The 20,486-nt window shown below is 34.8% G+C and overlaps 1 protein-coding gene across 18 annotated transcripts in view; it reads right to left on the bottom strand.

Moving 5' to 3' along the window:
- Nucleotides 1–20,486, bottom strand: part of ADGRL3 (adhesion G protein-coupled receptor L3) — a 491,846-nt gene that overhangs the window by 133,915 nt on the left and 337,445 nt on the right. For 7 of the 18 annotated variants that reach the window (XM_063108120.1, XM_063108118.1, XM_063108117.1 and 4 more), the window contains 4 exons: nucleotides 17,738–18,040; nucleotides 16,108–16,211; nucleotides 7,208–7,393; nucleotides 4,217–4,255 (listed from right to left, as the gene is read on the bottom strand). In XM_063108120.1, the coding sequence (XP_062964190.1) occupies nucleotides 4,217–4,255; nucleotides 7,208–7,393; nucleotides 16,108–16,211; nucleotides 17,738–18,040 (632 nt within the window). The remainder of the gene's footprint in view (nucleotides 1–4,216; nucleotides 4,256–7,207; nucleotides 7,394–16,107; nucleotides 16,212–17,737; nucleotides 18,041–20,486) is intronic. The other 11 variants (XM_063108129.1, XM_063108131.1, XM_063108128.1 and 8 more) reach the window with 3 other exon arrangements.

Below are 20,486 nucleotides of genomic sequence, written 5' to 3'. Positions count from 1 at the left end.
GGACTCAAAGCAAATTATGTTTGTACCTGACCTTAACATGGCAGTAAATTACCACACAGCCATTTGACCATAGTCTCAAAAAAAAAAAAAAGAAAAGAAAAAAAAGGCTGCTTTACTCTGCTCCATCCCTGAAATACAGTTTAAAAAAAAAAAATCAATAAATATAAACCAAATGATATATCCTGCCTCCTACCCCCAAATAATGAGGTCAGTACTATAGCAGCAGTATTTTAGGGATTAGAAGCATGAGATACTCAATCAAGAAGACCTAGCTTTGAATTCAGGGCCCCCTCAGTTATTGTGTGATCTTGTAAAAGTCATTTAACCCTCCTTGAGCCTCCATTTTCTCTTCTGCAAGTTAAGAATTGCAATAATTGTGTTGGCAGTTAGCTCCGTTGGTTAGAGCATGGTGCTGATAACTCCAAGGTCAGGGGTTCGATTGCTATACTGGCCAGCCGCCAAAACAAACAAAAAAAGTATTGCAATAATTATAGGTTTGTAATGAATATTAAATAAGAATGTATGCCAATTGCTGTGCACAATGATGGCCTCATAATTAGTGCCTAATAAATGTATTTATTCTTAATCAGAAATCATTGTTAGTCTTAATCATGATATTGAAGCAGGACAGGACACATGTAAGGAGAGCAGCAACAGGACCATCAATGCTAGTCGTGAGACCCTGGCCCAGTCACTTCACCTCCTGTAGGTCTCAGTTAACTCATTGTCATCACTAAGATCCCTTCTGGTCATATTACAACATAGTAGCCATTTAATATGTATGTGTAACACAGCCTTACTAGTCTTCTCTGGCATAAAATTTCAAGCTCTCTTCTTAAATGAAGTTATTATGTCCAAACTATGATAATGATACATTTTAGTATGGTGCATCAATTTCTATGTTTCAGTAGTTAAGCAGTATTTTAGTATAATCAAAAATTATGACTAAATAAAGAAAAATAAAATATATTGTATCTTTTTTGGTTTTTATTAAAACTCTTAGGATACAAGTATATAACGGCTTTTAGAAAATTCATGTATTATTTAAAAAATTATATACCAACCACCTTTTAATTGTTCACCTACAGATCCATTACCATAGTTGACAGCTGACATTTCAAATTTCACTGTGCTTTTATGTTTGTAAAATAAACAAAAGGTAGGAAGCAAGAAGATGTAAAAAATGGATCTAGATAACTCATAAAATTGATACGGAACTTCTAAATAATTGAAAGCTAAATGGATTTAGATGATCAAAATCAATTCCAGAAGAATCTTTGCTGTGCCTATGGAATGGCCATATTTTTTAAGAAACTCATGGTGACTAAACAACCATCTTATTTCAAATTTAATGCATAAAGCACTTTAAGTATATCTCACAGGTAGTTTTAAACGTGCTCTGAACATAAAAACAAGAGGGAACATAAAACAAGTCTTTAAAATTTGAATAGACTAAAGTTTAAAGTATTCTTCTCTCTGGAATTTCATGGAATAATGATCTGCATTGAGATGAACAGAACTACTGCTGTGTATTAGTGAACAGTGCATTTCACTCTACCAGTACTGGGTCTGTATTTGGTCTCATCTGATGTTTAGTCAATAGCTGAAACATTTATTCACAGCCAGTCATTTATAACACTAGGAAATCAGCCATTGAATAAACTATGCTATTTAATTTTCCATCAGAGATTCATGTTTGAATGACCATGCATTTCATAAATCTAAATACCGAAAGGCTAATTATCCCAAAGGCCCCATTAAATGGAAAGCATAGACTGCAATCAAAAACAATCTTAATACTGCTCAAAAACGATCTTCAGCTTTCAGTGCTGAAGATGACTTCTTTTCTCTACCTATTGCACATACTAAGAGTATAGGTTACATATATATGTGCAATTATTTCCCCAAAAGCTTAGAAAAATAAATCTGAACACTTTCTAACACAAAAAATCCATTATTTTATGAAATAAAATGAAAATTAAAAGCTTAACTTCCTAATATCATTAGGAAGTTAATATTGTGAATAATATTCACTTTTTAATTTTTATTTTAAATGACTCATGCAATGCCCTTATATCCTTATCCTAATGGCTCAAATTCAGAATGAGACGCACAAGAAAACATACTAATTTTTTAATTTAAAAAAAAAATTTTTTTTAATTGCTCATCCTGAAAAAAAAAATCCTGAGAATAAAAGTAGTAAGAACTGATGGGATTCACAACATGCTACGCCAGAATATGGTACCTTGGCATTTGACAAAACAGCAGAAGTAGGAAGGTCATCCTCACCTCCCCTTCCCTCTGCCCTTTTCCCCTGAAGCAGGTCATAAAACTGAGGAATAATTTTCTTATCTTTGCCTGAAGCAAGTCATAATATATCCCCATTCTAGAGATACTCTCTCTATACCCAGAGCCAAAGGCACAGAGATGCCAAGAAGAATCTGAAGAAATAGGCCTTGCTGAGTTCACTCCAGTTTATTACTGTTAGATCATACCCACTTTGTCCAATCATACTTTCCTACAAGTGTCCACTGTTAATCAAACTTAAGCATAAAAATACACAGGTTTCCCCGTTTCTTTGAGTCTGCATTTCCAGAGGATCCCACGTCACATAAAACTTACATTAAATAAAATTGTAGGCTTTTCTCTTGTTAATGTCTTTTGTTATATAAATCTCACCCACGAATCTAGCTATGGGTGAGAAAAAGCAATCTTTCCTCTTCTACAAAATCAACATATAATGGCCAGGTTGGCCATCTACAAATTTAAATGACTTATAGGGACCACTTATAATGTGTTCTTGTGTTGCTGAGGAGACTTGGAAAACACCAAATCTAATCAAAGTCATCAGTACACATTACCAGAATGAGAGTGTAACTAAAGAAAGTTAAATCTACTCAACAGTATTTTAACTCATTTGAAGTGCTAATGTACTAACATTTATTAATCAGTATGGTCCACTGGATGGTAAAATCCTAGGGCAGGGAATGTGTGTGTTTGTTCACTAATATTTGTTGAGTAAATGAAGGAATCCATGTACGGAATTTAAAACTGGGGCAGCTGAAGAAAAATAATTTGCCAGCCAGAATTAAATGACTAAAGCCAGCACACAGAGATGTCTCCATTGATTAAAATGTTTACTGCATTGTACTTTTCTGACAGCCTGACTAACTTCCCCACAAAGCCATCTAGTTCTTTTTGCCACGATTTTATGCTCACTAAGTCACTTCCTAATTATAAATTAAATTCCTGGAAGGAATTATACTACCCAGAAGAATAGTTGATGTGAATATTCAGATCATTGGAAATGTATAAATGGACAAATTGATATTTAGTATTTATGTCAACCTAACCTCTTTAGAGTTTTGGTTTAAAAAAAAGTCAATGCCCCTATATTATGTTCAACTGTGAATAAACTGATAAGGTTTAGTTATTAGACTGCCAATCTTATAACCCTTAACTTGGTTCTTGAGAGCAGATGGAATTCTTCTTTTAAAATGCTGTGATATGTGTACATATAGAATAAAGTTTTCCGTCCTTCCCCACTTCCTTCTTTTCTTGTGAAAAACAAACAAACAAAAAAACAGGGATACAGTCATCTCACTTCTAAGATTGTTCTCTTTCAGACAAAACCCATAAACATAGGAATGGTTTGCTGCTGAAAAATAAATTAGAACATGTTAGGATAAAAACTACATTGACATTGGGATTAACATTTTTGCAATGAATGAGAGAGTAAGAGAGTCACAAGTATTCCATGAGCCGATAAACAGTTCTATTTTGGAACAGAAGCATATTCCAAGTAACCTGGACTACTCATTGTCTTATACGACTTTGAGTGTGATTTCCAAATGACTTGCTACTCAAACATTGGCTGGCACAATGTATAAATGAAATGCTTTCATACACACTTCTATGAAGAAATTAGAGATTTATGTATCACACCCAACTCACCTCTTAGTGATGATCAAAACATTAGCACCCCAATTCCTTCTTAGTTTGTGCTTCTCTTGTGTGACAGAGCATTGGCACTGCCAAATTTCTTTTTCACACATACTCTTTCATACGTCTTTCCATTCCCACACTTCATGCCCTCCCTGAAATTCCTTTAGTTCCATAAGGGTACATTATCATTTCTGTATCAGATGTCTACACATGCTGTCACCAACAGAGACAATTCAACAACTTAACACATTGATAAAAACGCAGAAAGTACCTGGACATAGGCTCTGCAAGAGCGCTCTCTTTTCTGAAGCTGAATCCATTAAGACAGCAGATTAAACACAGAATAGAAAAAACAAGTTAGTGACAGAAGAAAACAAGAAAAATAAAAGAACACATCTACACAAAACACCTTATTTTGTTGTTCACTACTTTCTAGAAGAAAATGAAAGCTAAGCAGCATCAAAATGTAAGCAATGGCTTGAAAAATAGTAGCCAAAACCCTTTTAGAACAACCCTCGTGAAAACTGGATGGTATAAAGCTGTTAATGATAGCAAGAAATTTTTAAATACATTTAGTAGAAATTAGTAAAAGTCAATATACTTTATTCATTTGAAATGATCCATTTCACATCAGGTTAGTTATTAGTTTATGGGCCACAAATGAAGACATGTGAAGTTAAGTAAATTATGTCAAAAGTTTGGAACTCGTTTTTCAAAGATAGATTATTTGTGGTCTATAGATAATATAGATGGTTAACGTGCACCACAAATCAAATGTTCATTCATACATACAAAAAAATTCTGTTTATTGGGAAAATAGAAATGCCCATTACTATGACTATTTGATTGTAAGGGACAAAAACCAATACAAAAACAATAATTTCTGATTAAAAGAATGTGATTAATCTTCTGATTTATCACTACTTTTATTTCTTGACGAATTGCTTTTGATAGTTTCAACAACAAAAATTAGACATTTTTAGCAATTTTGGTGGAATTAAAAAGCCTGTTTTTGTTTGTTTGCGTACAGAATGATGTTTTTCTGGGCAAAACGTTGACAGAAACTCATATTCAGTCCCAAACATTTTTTCCTGGTGATAAAATGAGTAATTAATAGCAGTTTAATCACCTTGTTTACATAAATGACCCAAAATTATATAAACTAGACTGTGGGTTTTCCTTCTCTTCCCTCCTTTTTTTCCCTTCAGTACCCTTGATTGTTGAAGGAGAAAATTACCTAGTTTTAAGAAGCAGTTAATCTAGTGCTTTTTGTATGGCTAATACTCTCCCAATTCTAATTCATGCATTCTTCAATGAGCATAGCACAATTACTCCTCTAAAGAATTTAGTGAGGAATGAGTGCGAGTAAATTGCCAGGGCTGTCATTTGGATCACTAACTCCCATCTTGGTTTTGCAGGACTCTAAACCCTTCAGAATTTCAATGTGGAACGCAACTGATTTGTACTGAGTTGACTTTGCAAATCTGATGGGTTATAACTGCTTCAGGGAAAGGGGGAACCACAGGAAATGAGAGCAAGCCAGCAAGCATGTGAATAACCTTTGCCCTCCCATCTCCTTATCCCATCATGCAAATTAACATATGACAAACCACATTATATAAACAATTGGAAAGAGCCAAAAGGGAAACGAAAGAGAGCATTAAAAAGCTTCACAAATGGAAATTTGCCCATTACTTAGTTATTTGATATTCAGAGTAGGCAAGCTGATTAGCTGTAGCCAGTTAGAATGTGACATTAATTGCCAGCTTTACCTGATATTGTCAGACATCAACACTATTTTTAAATAAAGATACAAAGTATTGCTATAACAAGTCATGTTATGGATATGTAACATTAACAGAAATTACTATTTCTACTACATTATGATAACAATAGCTGGCAGCAATATTCATTAATTGTATCCAGTAATAACACATGGAAATCACAGCATGCCCAGATTACTTAGGCGGCTGTCGATTATTTTCTATTGGGGGCTTAATTGTGATCCTATCAGGGGCAAAAGTGACAAAAATAACTCCTTTATGCTCAGCATGAAAAAAGCTTTAATAATTTAAACCTAATAGATAAAACTGTACCTGTTGGCTGAAGATGAAACTGCAGAAAAAATTGTACTTGCCAGATAAAATTTTTGGTTTTTCTATGTTGAACAATTATTATTTTAAAAATTTCTAAAATCTTGATGAGTGAGATTCTTACCCCAGTAAGACACAGAAGGACCAAACATATTAAAAGATCATTCTCCAAAGTCATTTTTCATTCTAAAAGGGGAATGTTCTTTTAATGAATTCCATAGAGGAAAATTAGTTTGCCGTCAAATTCTTGCTTTTTTAAATAGTGAGACTATCATGAAATTCAAGACCCTAATACCCATTTCAATCATTGAGCATCTCCACTACACTGTGACATTCATGAAACACATGTCATTTGATGGTAGCAATTCTAATATTTTTTCACTATGGGGTTAATTCACATGAGATATTTTGTATATACATAAATGATATTCTTTATAAATATGTAAAACACACTGAATGTTTATTTAAATAAAATGATTACTTTATATAAATAAAAATAAACATAAATAAAAATTAATTAAAAAAATTAAAATTCTTGACATATTTTCCCTGAAACTTAAAAAATGAATTATTTTCATTATTTATAACTCAAATTTGCTGAGATACATTTAAACTTTTTAAATTTTAACGGTAGCAATGCAAAATCTGAGTAATTTAAAAATCAAAGGAAGTAAAAATTAAAACTTAATTACTTGTTCCATGAGCTTTTTAAAAGTAAATTAATTAGGTTAAATTATCTCATTTTAAAAATATCTATAATGCATTATTAATTTCCTCTCATTGCTATCTTCTACATTTCTACTTATTGATTAGACACTTGTTTTATTGTCAATTGTTTTCATATAAAGGTTTGAAAGGAAAAAAGGCGAAACAAAATAAATTGCATTTATCCATGTTAACCCTATCAGAATTAAGCATACAAAACAGAGTAAGTGCAATAGAATAAATTCAAAATATATATGGAGAGATTATCATTTATTGTTTCTTTAGATTAAAAGATAAATGGTTCTATTATTATAGTAAAATAGCAAAGCGATTTGAATGTAACTAGAATATAACTGGCCATTCTCTTTAGAACGATCTGAGTCTACAGAAGGAAGAAAAATTAGGTGGGGAAGTCTTCTTGATTTTACTAGAACTTTAAAGATATATATAACTGAGGTCCTTACCTTGTTTAAACTGCGGGCAGCACTGTCTTTTCCACCTGGGGTCAAGTTCCGGAGTTGCACATCTAGGAGCCCTACCAGCTGATCCATGGCACGGACTGAGTAGGTGATGTCCCCCGCATTCAAATGATTCCTTGTCTGTTCAGCCAGCTCTCTAGCAATGTTGGCAGCTGTCTCTCCAGATTTCAACTACAAGTTTGAAACATAATACAAAGGAAAGAGGTCTTACATAATACTTTTATTGGTCTCTTTGACAATTGTTTTTGCATGTAAATTTTAATCACTGAGGCAAGAAATAGTTATTAAACTCCATCTTCACTTAGAATGTGCTCCCCATTTTTTCCTGCTAATTCATCTTCTTCTTCAAAACCTGACTTTAAATCCATGTCTGCAGAAAGCTCCTCCTGAGAAATCTTACTTCTAAGAATTATTCTCACATTAATTATCCATTTGGATGGTTAAGTCTAAGGTTTGCCCTATTATTTTCTCCGTGAGTTTCTAAATTGGACTTTGATGAGTGTGTATTGTGAGTCCCCAACCGTATTCTAAGCTCTCAGAGGCAAATACAAATTTTGCTTTGTGCCTAGTTTAGAACTTGGTTCACAATAAATACTCACCAGTTGCTAAGCTCTGTGAAAATTTTATGTCAAATAAAATCGCTGCTTTTCAAAGTGATTTTCATCTTAATAACTACATAATAAGAAATTTTGCTCCCAAAACACTAGGTAGCAAACTATTGCTTACTTTCTATCATTTTCCTTTTCTGAAACTGCATGCTGATTTTTCAAGTATATTCTACACAAGTATATCAAATTGTCAACACTCCAAAAATGTTAAAAGTGAGAAAGACTAATACCCCATGATGACTTGAACAAATTTGATAGCTGTTGGGAAAATAGAATAGTTTCATCAGGGCCCTCTCCTCAGGTCCAGCTGGGTGTGGTTCAGCATCCTTTGTAAGCAAATTGTGTGTGTGTGTGTGTGTGTGTGTGTGTGTGTGTGTGTGTGTGTGTGTGTGTGTGTGTGTGTGTGTAGTTAGTGTACATGTGCACCAATGTATCTTTTTAGTTTTGTTGCTATTCTTGTGTTCTTCTGAAGAGAGACAGTAGAGAGCAGAAAGAGAGAGAGAGAGAGAAAAAGAGAGTAGAGAGAGGAGTTTTAGTGAAGCAGGAAGGCGGGCGTCTGCCTCAGGCACCAGCCCTGTGCAGCCATGCTTTCCAACCTACGGCTTCCAAGGACCTTTTGGCCAGTTACCTAGCTCATAGATCTGCATGGAAGGGGTCTGGGGACCCAGCCTCACATGTGAAGGATTTGTGACACAGTCTGTGAATGGGCTTGAGGGGTCTGGGAGATCCAGATCCAGCCCTTGCTCAACCATTGGCCCAGTCGGTGCAGGATTACCAGCAGGTAAAAGAGCCGACAACTGACATGGTCGCCTAGCTTTACAATTGGCATCACAAACAGAATCAAGAGCTAGACAATTGGCGCTGTGAGGATTCCAGGCCTTAGCCTAGCCAGACAATAGCCCTGGGTAATAAGAAGATAGGAATACTATATATATTCATTTGTAAGTAAGGCAAGGGAAACAAGAAAAAAAGGTACATAAGAGTAATTTTCCAAGTTATAAATATTCTTTATCATTTTTAAGTTAAACTAAAACAGGACTGTAACACATTTACACAATATAATAACAGTGTGCAATGTAAAAATAATGAATATCTCTTCTTTTGCCTCTAAATATCCCTCTTTCCAGAGATTGTTAAGGATTTGATATGTAGCTTTGCAAACTTTAGTCTGCTCCACAACTATTTAAATACAGATGGTTCCCAACTTATGATGGTTCCACTTTATAAAGGTACCCATACAACCATTCTGGTTTCCACTTTCAGTAGAGTATTCAATAAATTACATGACATATTCAACACTTTGTCGTAAAATAAGTTTTGTGTTAGGAGATTTTGCCTAACTGTAGGCTAATGTGCTCTAAGCACAAGAACGTTTAAGGAAGGCTATGCTGAGCTATGATGTTTGGTAAATTAGGTGTATTAAATGCATTTTAGACTTAATGGTATTTTCAACCCCAATGGGTTTATTGGGATGTAAGCCCACTGCAGTTTGAGGAGTATTTGGGAGCATCTGGATATAGTGTCATTGTTTATGAAATGGTTTTATTTCTTCTTTTCTTTTTTTTTAAGGCAGTTCAATATACAACACTGTGTCACAAAGATTCTCCTTGTAAGCTGTCTCCCTACTGGGTATTCAGAAAGCTACAAGGAGCACAGCTATAACTCTTAGTCAAAGAGATTATTGCTATCTACTCAGGGATGCTTAATGTTTATAGCAGGATTGAATGTTAAAGAAACCAACAAATGAAACGGAGTGATTGAAACACCTAAATTATTTACAATCATATTTTCAGGAATATAGAAAAAGTCTAACTCTAAAAAGAGTTAAAAAAAGTTTAATAATATCAAGTGCTGGCAAGGGTTTGTGGCATTGAATATTACCCCCATAACCTATTACTGGTAATGTATATTTGCATAGCCCCTATGTAGAGCTAATTACCAGTGTCTATTAAACTTTGACATGTGAAGACTGTGCAACCCAGAAATTTTCCTAATTACTATCACCATAGAAAATAATCCCACAGATATATAAGTAGAAATGTTCAAAGATGCTTATTTCAACTTGTTTATGACAGAAAACAAAATGGGTTATGACTATATAGAACTGCTCAAGTATATGCATACCATGTAATGGTATGCAATAGTTTAAAAGTATGAAGGAGATCAATATTGTTAACATCAATCTTCAGGACGTATTGTTGAATTAAAATAAATGCAGGTATAAAAATTATTTATACGTATATACTAATATATATTTGCATTCTATTTGAGAAATATAACCATACTACATAAGTAGCATATAATCATGTTATTTATGAAAAATAAATAAATATACAATATTTTTGTGTTTAGTTTTATATAGGTGTACATCTATATATTTAAACACATACAACAAAGCCTGAAAAGTGAGAATCAAAAACTAAATCCTCATCTGTAATGTTAAAATTTTACAAGAAGAATGTGTTAAAGCATTATTACATAGTTAATTGGTACTTTTTAGAAATTCTTATAATAGAAAATACCTGCACTGAGTTTAAGAAATTTGTAAACTATGATCAGGGTCTTCATACTTAAAATATCTGTAAGACTGAATGGCATACATTACAGGGTTCAAGTTTAAGTAGGTAACAAATTCAATGTAGATCAAAGTAGCATTCACACCCACTGGTGAGTCATGAAAGTATTTTTATGTGGTCACAAAGTGAAATAAATATGGTTATAATCCATATACTCAAATTTCTACATATAATTTAGGGCTAATTATTGATAATCTAGTAAGTCAATTTACAGATACTAAAATTCAATATTCATTGACTTGGTGAGAGGCTAGTATATTCTAAATATTCAAATTCACTATTCCATCAGTAAGTGTAAATACTTGACACAACTGATTGGTAACTTTGCAAAACTCCTACTGGGAGCATAAGTATCCAAATAGCTGGAATTCCTATAATTTTCCAAAGGGATATTCTTTTAATTAATGCACCATTCATAGTGTCTTGCATTTGTTATGGTTTTCTACCTATTTTATTCCTGTAATAATGAATATATTTGTAGAATTACTATTGTCTTATTTTGTTAATCATTATGTTTTTATGTAATATATTCCTTCTTTCTATTTCTTTGTTACCACATATTGCTTTTTCCATCAGAAAAAAAATCAGGGCAGTCGGACTTCTGGGGTTTTTTGACTCACTTAAACGTACTATGATAAAAAGAAGTTTGAGATCTATTACCCAATATTGCCACCTGCATAGCATGAACTGTTTGTTTATGTGTATGTATTAAATACGCAATACATATTGTTTTTTAAAAAGTAGGACAGATATATCTATCTCTCTATCTACGTAGCTTCTTTCCATCTACCTATCTATAATTCCAGCAGTGATTCATTCAGCCTATATGTTCATTTGTTCATTAACCAACATTTAAATTTCTATAGCACTGTGCTAAGGTCTGGGGACACAGTGGTAAGTAACATTGTTTCTAGTTAACAAGGAGCTTACTTATTAGCAATGGAAAAAGTTGTTAAACATTTAACTGTATAATTATTTAATTTTAATTTTGACTGCAATATAGAATCCCAGTGTGGTAGAGTAGTTTAAAGGTATTTTAACCTGGTGTATGAAATTAGGAAATAATTTAGGAAGTGCTTCTCTGAGGAAGAAATTTAATTTGAGATGGAATGAAAAAGAAGGAATTGGATGGATGTGAGTGGCACTTCCAGGTAGAGAGAACACCTTTTGGGATTGAAGGGCATGAAGTCTTGGGGGAACCGCACAGAGGGCACTGTACCTGGAGGTTAGACAGCTGGAGAGGTGAGAAAGGAGCAGATTAAGTAGTCCCCATTAGGAAGTTCTGATGAAGATTTTGGGAACAGTGCTAAAAACAATGGGAAGGTACTAAAGAGTTTACATAGGAGCAGTCTAATCAAGTTTACATTTGAAATCAAAATCAGGAGAACATATCAGAAGGCTCAGGAGTAAATGAAAGGAGACCTGGGGTGAGTAGAAGTTGCTATGAATTAATGTAGCAGAAGTAGAGAAAAGTGACAAGCAGTGGCCTGACTTGAGAGCGATTAACGAGTACACCTGACAGGCTTGGTGTGTGAGGCAATGGAAACCATCCCGGGGTTTCTAGTTAACATGACTCAGTGATGGTGCTGGTGTGACTCTTCCACAACCACTGTAACCTCAACTCCACGCAATAGCCACATTTCTCAATGGGCCTTTACTGACCACGTTCTCTTCAGTGGCATCTGCAGTGATTCCCTTTCTGATCCCTTATTTATATCTTTCACTCCAGTTATTATGGACTGCAATGATCTTATTTCCCTACAAAACCAAACATATATCTTGAATCTGCCTCAAGTTTTCTGTGCACAGAGGTGGGATTGAAAGTAAATAATACAGACTTCATTAAAATGTATACCTCTAACATTTCTTTTACTAAGTTCTACAAAAATTATTTCTCAGAAATAAGCAAATACACAGAGAAATTTTATCCGTTTTGTGAGGAGTAGTAAATTAATGCCTGTATTGATATGGTAGGATTATATCTAGAACTTGAATAGGGGAAGGGAAACCCTGAAGCTTTAGTTAAGGATAATAATTATGACAGAGATAGATACTATTGATGTTTTAAATTTTGACACAGTGAAAACAATCTTCTTTGAAATCAGCTTTGAGATTTTATGAGCTTTATTATGTCAACCATTAATCAGGGGCCAAAACATTTCATGAAGGAATTACAGTGGTTAAGTACACAGCTACATAGCTACCATTTCTTTGAAAGATCTACCTTTTATTATACAACTGAGTAAAGTTGGCATATAAACAATAAAATGATTCTATCTTACATTTGGAGGCAGATTAAATAAGTCTAAAGTCTTAGAAACCCCACCAGTCTCTGATAAAATTAGGAAGCAATTTACTTTCATTCCACACTAGATCTGAAGAAGTTAAAATGATGAAATTAAGATGTAGGACAGAGATTCATCCTAGTCTTCCAGGGCAAATAACTGGCTTATTTTATATAGTAAAATAGCAATATCATTTCTAGATCTTTCCATCCTTTTTTAGAAAATACAGGAATAATCTCGCATTATCTCAAAGTCTGTCAGTAGCTTGTATACAAACAAAAGCAAAGGCACTTCAGTTTGCTAGAAACTATTCCCACTGACAATTCAGGCAATTCTTTTTCACATAATAGTTGCACCGGGCAACGGAGTAGGAAGCAGACCTCACTTTGCATGTAAATAATAAGGAAGCTCTTCAGAATTGTAATATCACCAAATTTAAATGGAAAAAAAAGACTGGTGAGATTACAACGTACAATAAATTCTTTAAAGGTATGCAAAATAGAGGATACAACTCCTTTTTGAGAAATACAGTCTAAGCTAGAGATCAAGCTGAAGCCAGAGAATATGATTTTATAGTAGTCAAGAAGAAAGGTGAGAAAACAGGATTATTTTGCCACATGTTCCAAGAGTCAGGGCTGTGAGCTAACTTGTTCGCCTTCAAAAAAAATTGGAAACTTTTTAAAACATTAATTTGAAGACACCTATCTATCTCCCTCCATATCTACCTATCTAGTTATCTTTCTATTTTTCCATCCATCCATCTACCCTTCCACCAACCCACCTACCAACATTTCTTTTTCTGTCCCTCTATCTCAGTCAGAAATCATCACAACTCTCCCTGTTTTCTCTCTCCTAGCCTGAATGCTGAGGGGAAAAACATAATTAATTTTTAAAGAGAAATGCAGATGTAAAATTTGCTTTTTCCAACTAAAGCAAGCATCCCAATTCATTTACTGAGGACTATGTTGGGTACCTTCCACTTGCTAATTCAGGGCCACTCTGCACCCTCCTCCGTTCTGCTTTCTGCCCTAGCAGATGGACTTACGTGGGAGACATTAAGAGCACCCTTCTTCTCTGGCTTCCAGTTGGGTTTGTCCAGTGGGGTGGCTGGACAGGTGAATGGAGGAAGAAGGGTGAGTGAGGTCAGGATATTGATCCCCTTAGATCTCTCTCTGAAAGGGTGCCTGAAGTTAGGTTGATTCCCTGTCTATGTCATCTTTCCTCTCAAGGACACTCTGTTTCCAGTTTTTGGTCACTCCTTTGATGCGATATCCTACGGGCCTGGGTTGGGAACAGCTCCTCTCCTGTTACTAGCTCTGGGTTCCTGCTCAATTTCTTGCAGTGTGCCTTTGCTGCACCCATATAAAGAAACCCTCCTCAAATGTCCCACCGGTGTTGGGACTCTGGTACTGAGTGAGGGATGAGGGAGGGGATGAATTCTGTGGAAGACGCTTTAGGGAGGAGGGAGAGAAAATATGGACGAATAACTGTGAATACTGCATACAGAGTATCAATTGAATGTTTATAATATCAATATTTAAAGGTGTTAGGACTAGTCTCAAAATAAAAATTAAAATAAAAAGAAGATGTGGAGTTTTGTGGTAAAGAAACCTGATCAACTATCATTTATATTCAATCAGTAGCATAGATATTTAGAGGTATGAGGGACATGACCAGGTAAAGATTGGACAGAGTGAAGAGAGAGGGAGAGCCTAGGTAAGGGAGTGGAAGGATGCGAAGCCCATCAAAATCGACTTGCAGCGTAACCAGTGTTGTGGCTAAGCATGATGTCATGATGAAAGGAGAGCCAGCCAAAACACCAGCTCCGCCACTGACTTTCAGCCAGTTACATAAGCTGATTCAGTGTGCTCAGAAGCTTCCTGTTATACCTTTGAAGATTTTATAAATTTATGAGTAATCAATCGAAGATACTGCTGTAAGTTCCAATTGCCTAAATTCTTTAATTTTAATATAATCATAACATAACTTTATAGACTACAGAGTTAAACAAAAATGCCCTAGAAGAATATGATATATTTATTACAAAATAAAAACATCCCATCAATAAATCAAACAGGCAACAGCTGTCTGGTATTTGAAAGGAATTATTTCTTTTGTTGTAAGATTAGCAGGGCTGAAGAGGAAAGAAAAGAATTAAGCATCATTATCCGTCAAAGTTACCCAGTAATTTCTGCAATGAAATAGTCCAACTATAATCAGGATTTATCATGAAAACACTCAGCTTTCTAGATGAGTTATTATTAAATTTAAATTAACCCCCAGGCTGAGTATCTAGGGAATATTTTTTAAAAGTTGCTAATGTAAGGAGATATGCTACTGATCTCTTAATCTGATCACATCTAGCAAGACTTATTTGCCCTGGGGTCTGAGCTACATTGTAATAAAATCGAAGGACATAAAAACTGTGGCAGGAACAGTTCTGAAATTGGAGAAGCATCACTGTGAATAGCAACAAGTTTGGAGATGCATATGTAAGAGGGTAACTAGAGTCAATATAAGCACTATTCTTCCATGATTTAGGGTAAATAGATAGTTATGGCTCATCTGCTAAATGATCTACTGGGTAGATATTTATGGATTATTGTACAGTATATTATTGTGGATAAGCCTGGTTTAAAACAAATAAAAAAAAGAGCAAATGGCATAGGCAGGCTTTTAGTAAGGCCATCATTTGTAATATCTCTCAGGAAGAATCTCTTTCAGAAATTCCTCAGCATAGCTAATGTGCCATAGAAGGACTCTCCATTTTAGGAGTGCATAAATCCACATAAATTGCTATAATAAGGATTCATCCCATAGCCCTTTTGGCATAAATACACATCTGGTCTCTGTTTGTAATGAAATCAATTCAAAGCCCCACAGTGCATTAATAATAAAAATGTTCAACATATTACAACCAAATAAGCCCTGTAAATTTGAGTCTGCAAGATTTTGTCACATATGTGTATACTTTTAGCACTGACAAATGATTAGGTTACAGAACATTTATCAAATGGCTTAAGATTTCAAAGACAGACCTTTAAAATTGTTCTATTACTTCCACAGGAAAATTCATATGTATTTATGTTAGAAGCTTTTGTTTGCTTGATTCATAATGCCTGTTGTACTTTTATATCTGTAGTTCACAATACGATAGAAATTTTATTAATAACAAAATTATTATAAGCAATACTGTCTGGCTTAGAGGAAGTTCATGGATTTGCACTTTAAAAACAATTTCTAGAATTAGCTCATAGCATATTACGGGTTTTCAATAAATCCAAAATGAAATGAAAATGGCAGGATTTTTCCACACTAATTCTTTTAAAAAATCTTGACAACTTTGTTTTCAGCAGTTAAAATCAACAACAGGACATGGGTTTAACAAAGACTTCCTTGTCAGTCACAAGATTTACCTTCTGGGTTATATGATTGACCCAAGGAGAAGAGCAGTTGCTGAGATCTGGTCCTTGGGGATCCCAAATTCCATCAGGAGCAAGGCAGAGATAAGTCGATACACCTATAGTAATGAGAGAAATGCATCTGCTTCAAATACTCAAACCATTTTTCTTGCAATGACTCTACATCCATGCTGCATTTGAATATGAGCAAAGATAAAAATGAGATAATTACATTGACATAATAATGTCTATTAAAACGCCAGATACAGTGTCTGGCAATCTATTGGCATTGGAGAAATGTAGTACAACAAACAAAAATATTCAATATTTTTAAAGCCCTTGCTGGCAACTACACTAGGTATGGAGAATAATCCTATGAATTAGATAAATGTGGTTCCTGCCTCTGTGAGCTTATTGCTTGAGTTTGCAGAGGAAAGGTAGTAGTTGAGTCTTAAAGGAATCAGTGTTCAGGTTTTTCAGGAAAACAAGGTGGGAAAGACATTCCAGGTGTGTTTGGGAAACTTTGCGCTTTTTGAACTAGGGTCTACTGGATGGGGGAGTTGTATTTAATGGAGCTAGAAAGGTGGGAAGAGCCAGATAATAAACTCCCCCATCTATCATATGTGGGTGCTGAAAAATCACTGAAGAACATGAAGCAGAGAAGAAAAATGAGATTTAGGTTTTAGAAAGGTAACTCTGGCAGCAGCGCGAAAGATGAATTTGAGGGAGTGATGTGGAGGTTGTGAGGAAGCTCCTGCAATAGCTCAAGTGAAAGACTGCAAGGGCCTGGACAAAGCTAACAGCATGGACAGAGAAGGGTCAAATAAGACTGACGTGTATGGACAGTAACGGCGAGGGTTTCAGAAAGATTCCTTTAAATCTCTTTCCCAATTTTCACCGAACAATAACAACATATTTTTGTAGTGTAAAGTGCTTTCAAATAAAGTACAGTATTTCACTCATCACCAGATCTGAAGTAGAGGGGTTGCTATTTCTCTTTTAGAGATAAAGGCCCTGAGGCCCAGAACTAAGAAGACAGAGCTAAGCAAGACAGAGGTCTCCATATGTTTTCTAATTCCAATGCCACAGAAACTTTGGAATCAATATTTTCCCCCTTTTCATAAAGGGAAAGACAATTTCTGAATATTTTAAAGCATTTTCTTAAAAAAAATAAATAAATGTACATTTTATAAAAATCAAAAAGTGAAACTCTCCTTTGTTAAATTTTAGATAGTTTCAGTGATCATCTCCTAAACAGAAGTACCCAACCTCATTTTCTGCAATTGATATTTGATGGTTGGTGACAAGCATGAGAGCAATCAAGTGATCCACTCTGGGCTGCTGGACAAAAGAGCTGACACCTACAGACTGTCACTTGATCCAGAGACATGACACTAAGTGTGAAACTACTGACCTCACGTATTCCCACCAAATTCTCACCTGTGACCTCTTTGCATTTTTAAATTCTGAAAATATATTGCTTTAAGTTGTAATTTAGCTGTGTTCAGAATTCAATTAAATGTGAGCAACAAAATATGTAGTAACCAAAGGAAAAGAAAAGAGAAGGAGAGAAAAGAAAAGAACTTCAGCAAATCAAGCCAAAGTACCAGAGCACCTTCAGCTTAGCTCTTTAGAACAGACTTACCTATAGTTCCAGCAGGGCAAGGCTGCTTTGCTATCTGTCCTTGGCGGGTCTTAAACCACATGATTTCTCGGGCTTCCACAGCCTCGCAGCTCTCTTCCAGAGCTGGGATTTGGGATGACGCTGACGGGAGGTGTGTGGTGATATCGTCAAGCACCTCGACAGCCGGAGATGGGGTGCTGGTACTTCGGTTTTTTCTTCCCGATACTGATGGGGTAGTACTCCTTCCTGGGCTCCAAGTTGTGGTCCGAAGGGTGGTACTGGTGGTCGTGCTTCCCATGCCAAGAGGTCCTGTGGTAGAGATTTCTGAAATAAAATTCAAAAGAAAACACCTACATTGCCTGTGTACAGTAGGACCTCATGATGTGCTGCCCTAATACTTTAGAAACCATTTTTATTTGACAGTTCAAAGAGTATTAAAGCTCTGGAAGTCCTCGACCTCATTTTCATTTTAAACATGTCAAAAAAGAAGCCAAGACCGAAGTATCAGAGTGCCACTTGAGTACCAAAACAGCTATCTGACCAGTGCCAAACATGGGCTTTTTTACGGTTCTTCGCAACTCAAATCACAGCCAACAAAATTACAGCACAACATACCTCTTCAGTAAGCTTCTTAATGCTCTCAGCCTTTGGGGCAATTAATCAGAGGATTAAAACTTTAAGCCCTCTCCTTAGAATTTTCAAATTTGGTATAAAAGGGAAAAGAGCTATATAAAATACGCTTTTCACATCAAGGATAATATGGGTTTCTAAATAGGCAGCAAATAGGAGAGAGGCCAAAAAAGAAAAAAAAAAAAAAAGAGGAAACAAATTAAAATGCTCACAAGTTAAAAAATTAAGGGGAATTCTAAATACAGTCTCCTTAACACAAATTAGAGCAGCTTAGTGAATCTACCCTGATGCTCTCAGAACTGACCCACCTTAACAAAATTTTCAAACTTGACATTTACTAATATAAAGTACAGGTAGTTTCCAGTAGTTATGTCTCTAAATTATTGTCTAACAAGATTTTTTTAAATGTGAAAATGTATTCCAAATTCCAAATAAAAGTAGTAAGCTTCCTTGGCCAGATATTAACAGGTAATTAAATATATAATGTATTCAAGGAATATCCTAATAATACTATGGAAATAATCACTGCAGTGAATCATCTTTCTGGGAAAATATATTCATATTCTCATCAGATCAGTCCTCCACATACTTGTACATACACTGCACTCCTAGCCATAAGATTTGAAACTACTCTTAACCACACTTACTGGCAAAAAACTGTAGGCAGCAGACTGAGACTGACTCAAGATAACTCAGGTCTGAGGAGCTGTAGGGGTTCATGGGATGCACCTCCAGCCCTCCGTCATTCATTGTCTATTTCCTTTAAAATATCAACTCTCTGCTGCCTCAGAAGGGCTCCCAAATTCATCCTGGTATATTTGGTATATGAATAAAGCTTCCAAAAAACAGGGTAGAGATGGCCAGGGGAGAGGTATTAACTTTTTGAATATTTAATGATTAAAACTGTAGCATTTCCTGATGCTATTTGCTGTCTTCTTGCTCTTTCTTCTGTTTTCCCTCCCTCTCTTCTCAGCTTTAGTTCTCTTTGTCTTGTGGTTCTTCTCAATGTGAATGGTAATGTTCATAACTATGTCTACTCAAAATCCACAGAAGAAGGCACAGTACCATTTTTTTTCTCTTCTTCCTCATGCAGTATGTCCCCCAATTGCCAAATCTTGTTGATTCTATCTCTTTTCTCTATTTGAAATCCATCAATTTTTTTTCTTTCTCCCCAAATCATCACCACCTACCTTCAGCCCACCATCTTCAATGGGATGGATGCAAGAGCCTTTTAATTTCTTTGCTAATGAAAATACCAGAGTAAAATGGTAATACTGCTATTTCAATATTCATATTTGCAAAATAAAGTTTACTAACACTATACATTTAATAGAATTCCACCATAAAATTTAATAACATATTTCAAAATGTTAAGTAAAACTGAATGCTTAAAATTATGAACAATAAAATATGACTCTAATATATAAAATTGCATTTGAAATTAATGAAGTTTCAAAAAGAAAATACTACATAAAATTAAGAAAATGTACTAACTTGAAAATTAAACATTTGGCACTATTAAATACTAGTTTTAAAAAGTGGTGTCATTGCTGTGATGTAAGCAGATTTTGTGTAAATTTTTTCCAGCTGATAGAAAAAATTTTTTGACTTCATACTACTTGGGGAAGTAGTAAGGCAATAGTTAAAAGCTCCAAGTATTTTCTTTGACTCCTTCAATTTAAATAATGCCAGCTCTCATTTGTACTTTTGAAGGGAATACTTTGAGTAACGTTTAATTTTTTTACAGGGACTATAATTTTTTCATTGATAATGAGCTTTTGTTTCAAACAAAGCAATGCTAGGTCTTCTTTGTCTTTTTTAGTTTGATCATGTAAAAATGGAGATTCATCACAGTTACCTGTTATTAGTTAAATAATATCATGCTCAAATTAACTTGTTCAGAAAGCCTCTGAACTGGAGTAAAAATTAATTTTAGAAAAGAAGTTCTGTTTCTCAGTTTTCTTCTTCCTTGAGAATTAGGTTGGCACTGAAGAATGCTTTGTAAACGAACGTATGTTTCTTCAGTTAGATATTTTAATTAGCATATAACACTCTAGGAGGAGAAAGTGTTTGTTCGGCAATCCTTTTTCCTATGATAAAACCACATAGTCGCACTAAACTCCTTTTCTTTATGCCCAGA

This window comes from Cynocephalus volans, chromosome 9 (genome assembly GCF_027409185.1).
Source record: "Cynocephalus volans isolate mCynVol1 chromosome 9, mCynVol1.pri, whole genome shotgun sequence".
Lineage (NCBI taxonomy): Eukaryota > Metazoa > Chordata > Mammalia > Dermoptera > Cynocephalidae > Cynocephalus > Cynocephalus volans.
This window is presented reverse-complemented; position numbering and strand designations above follow the sequence as displayed.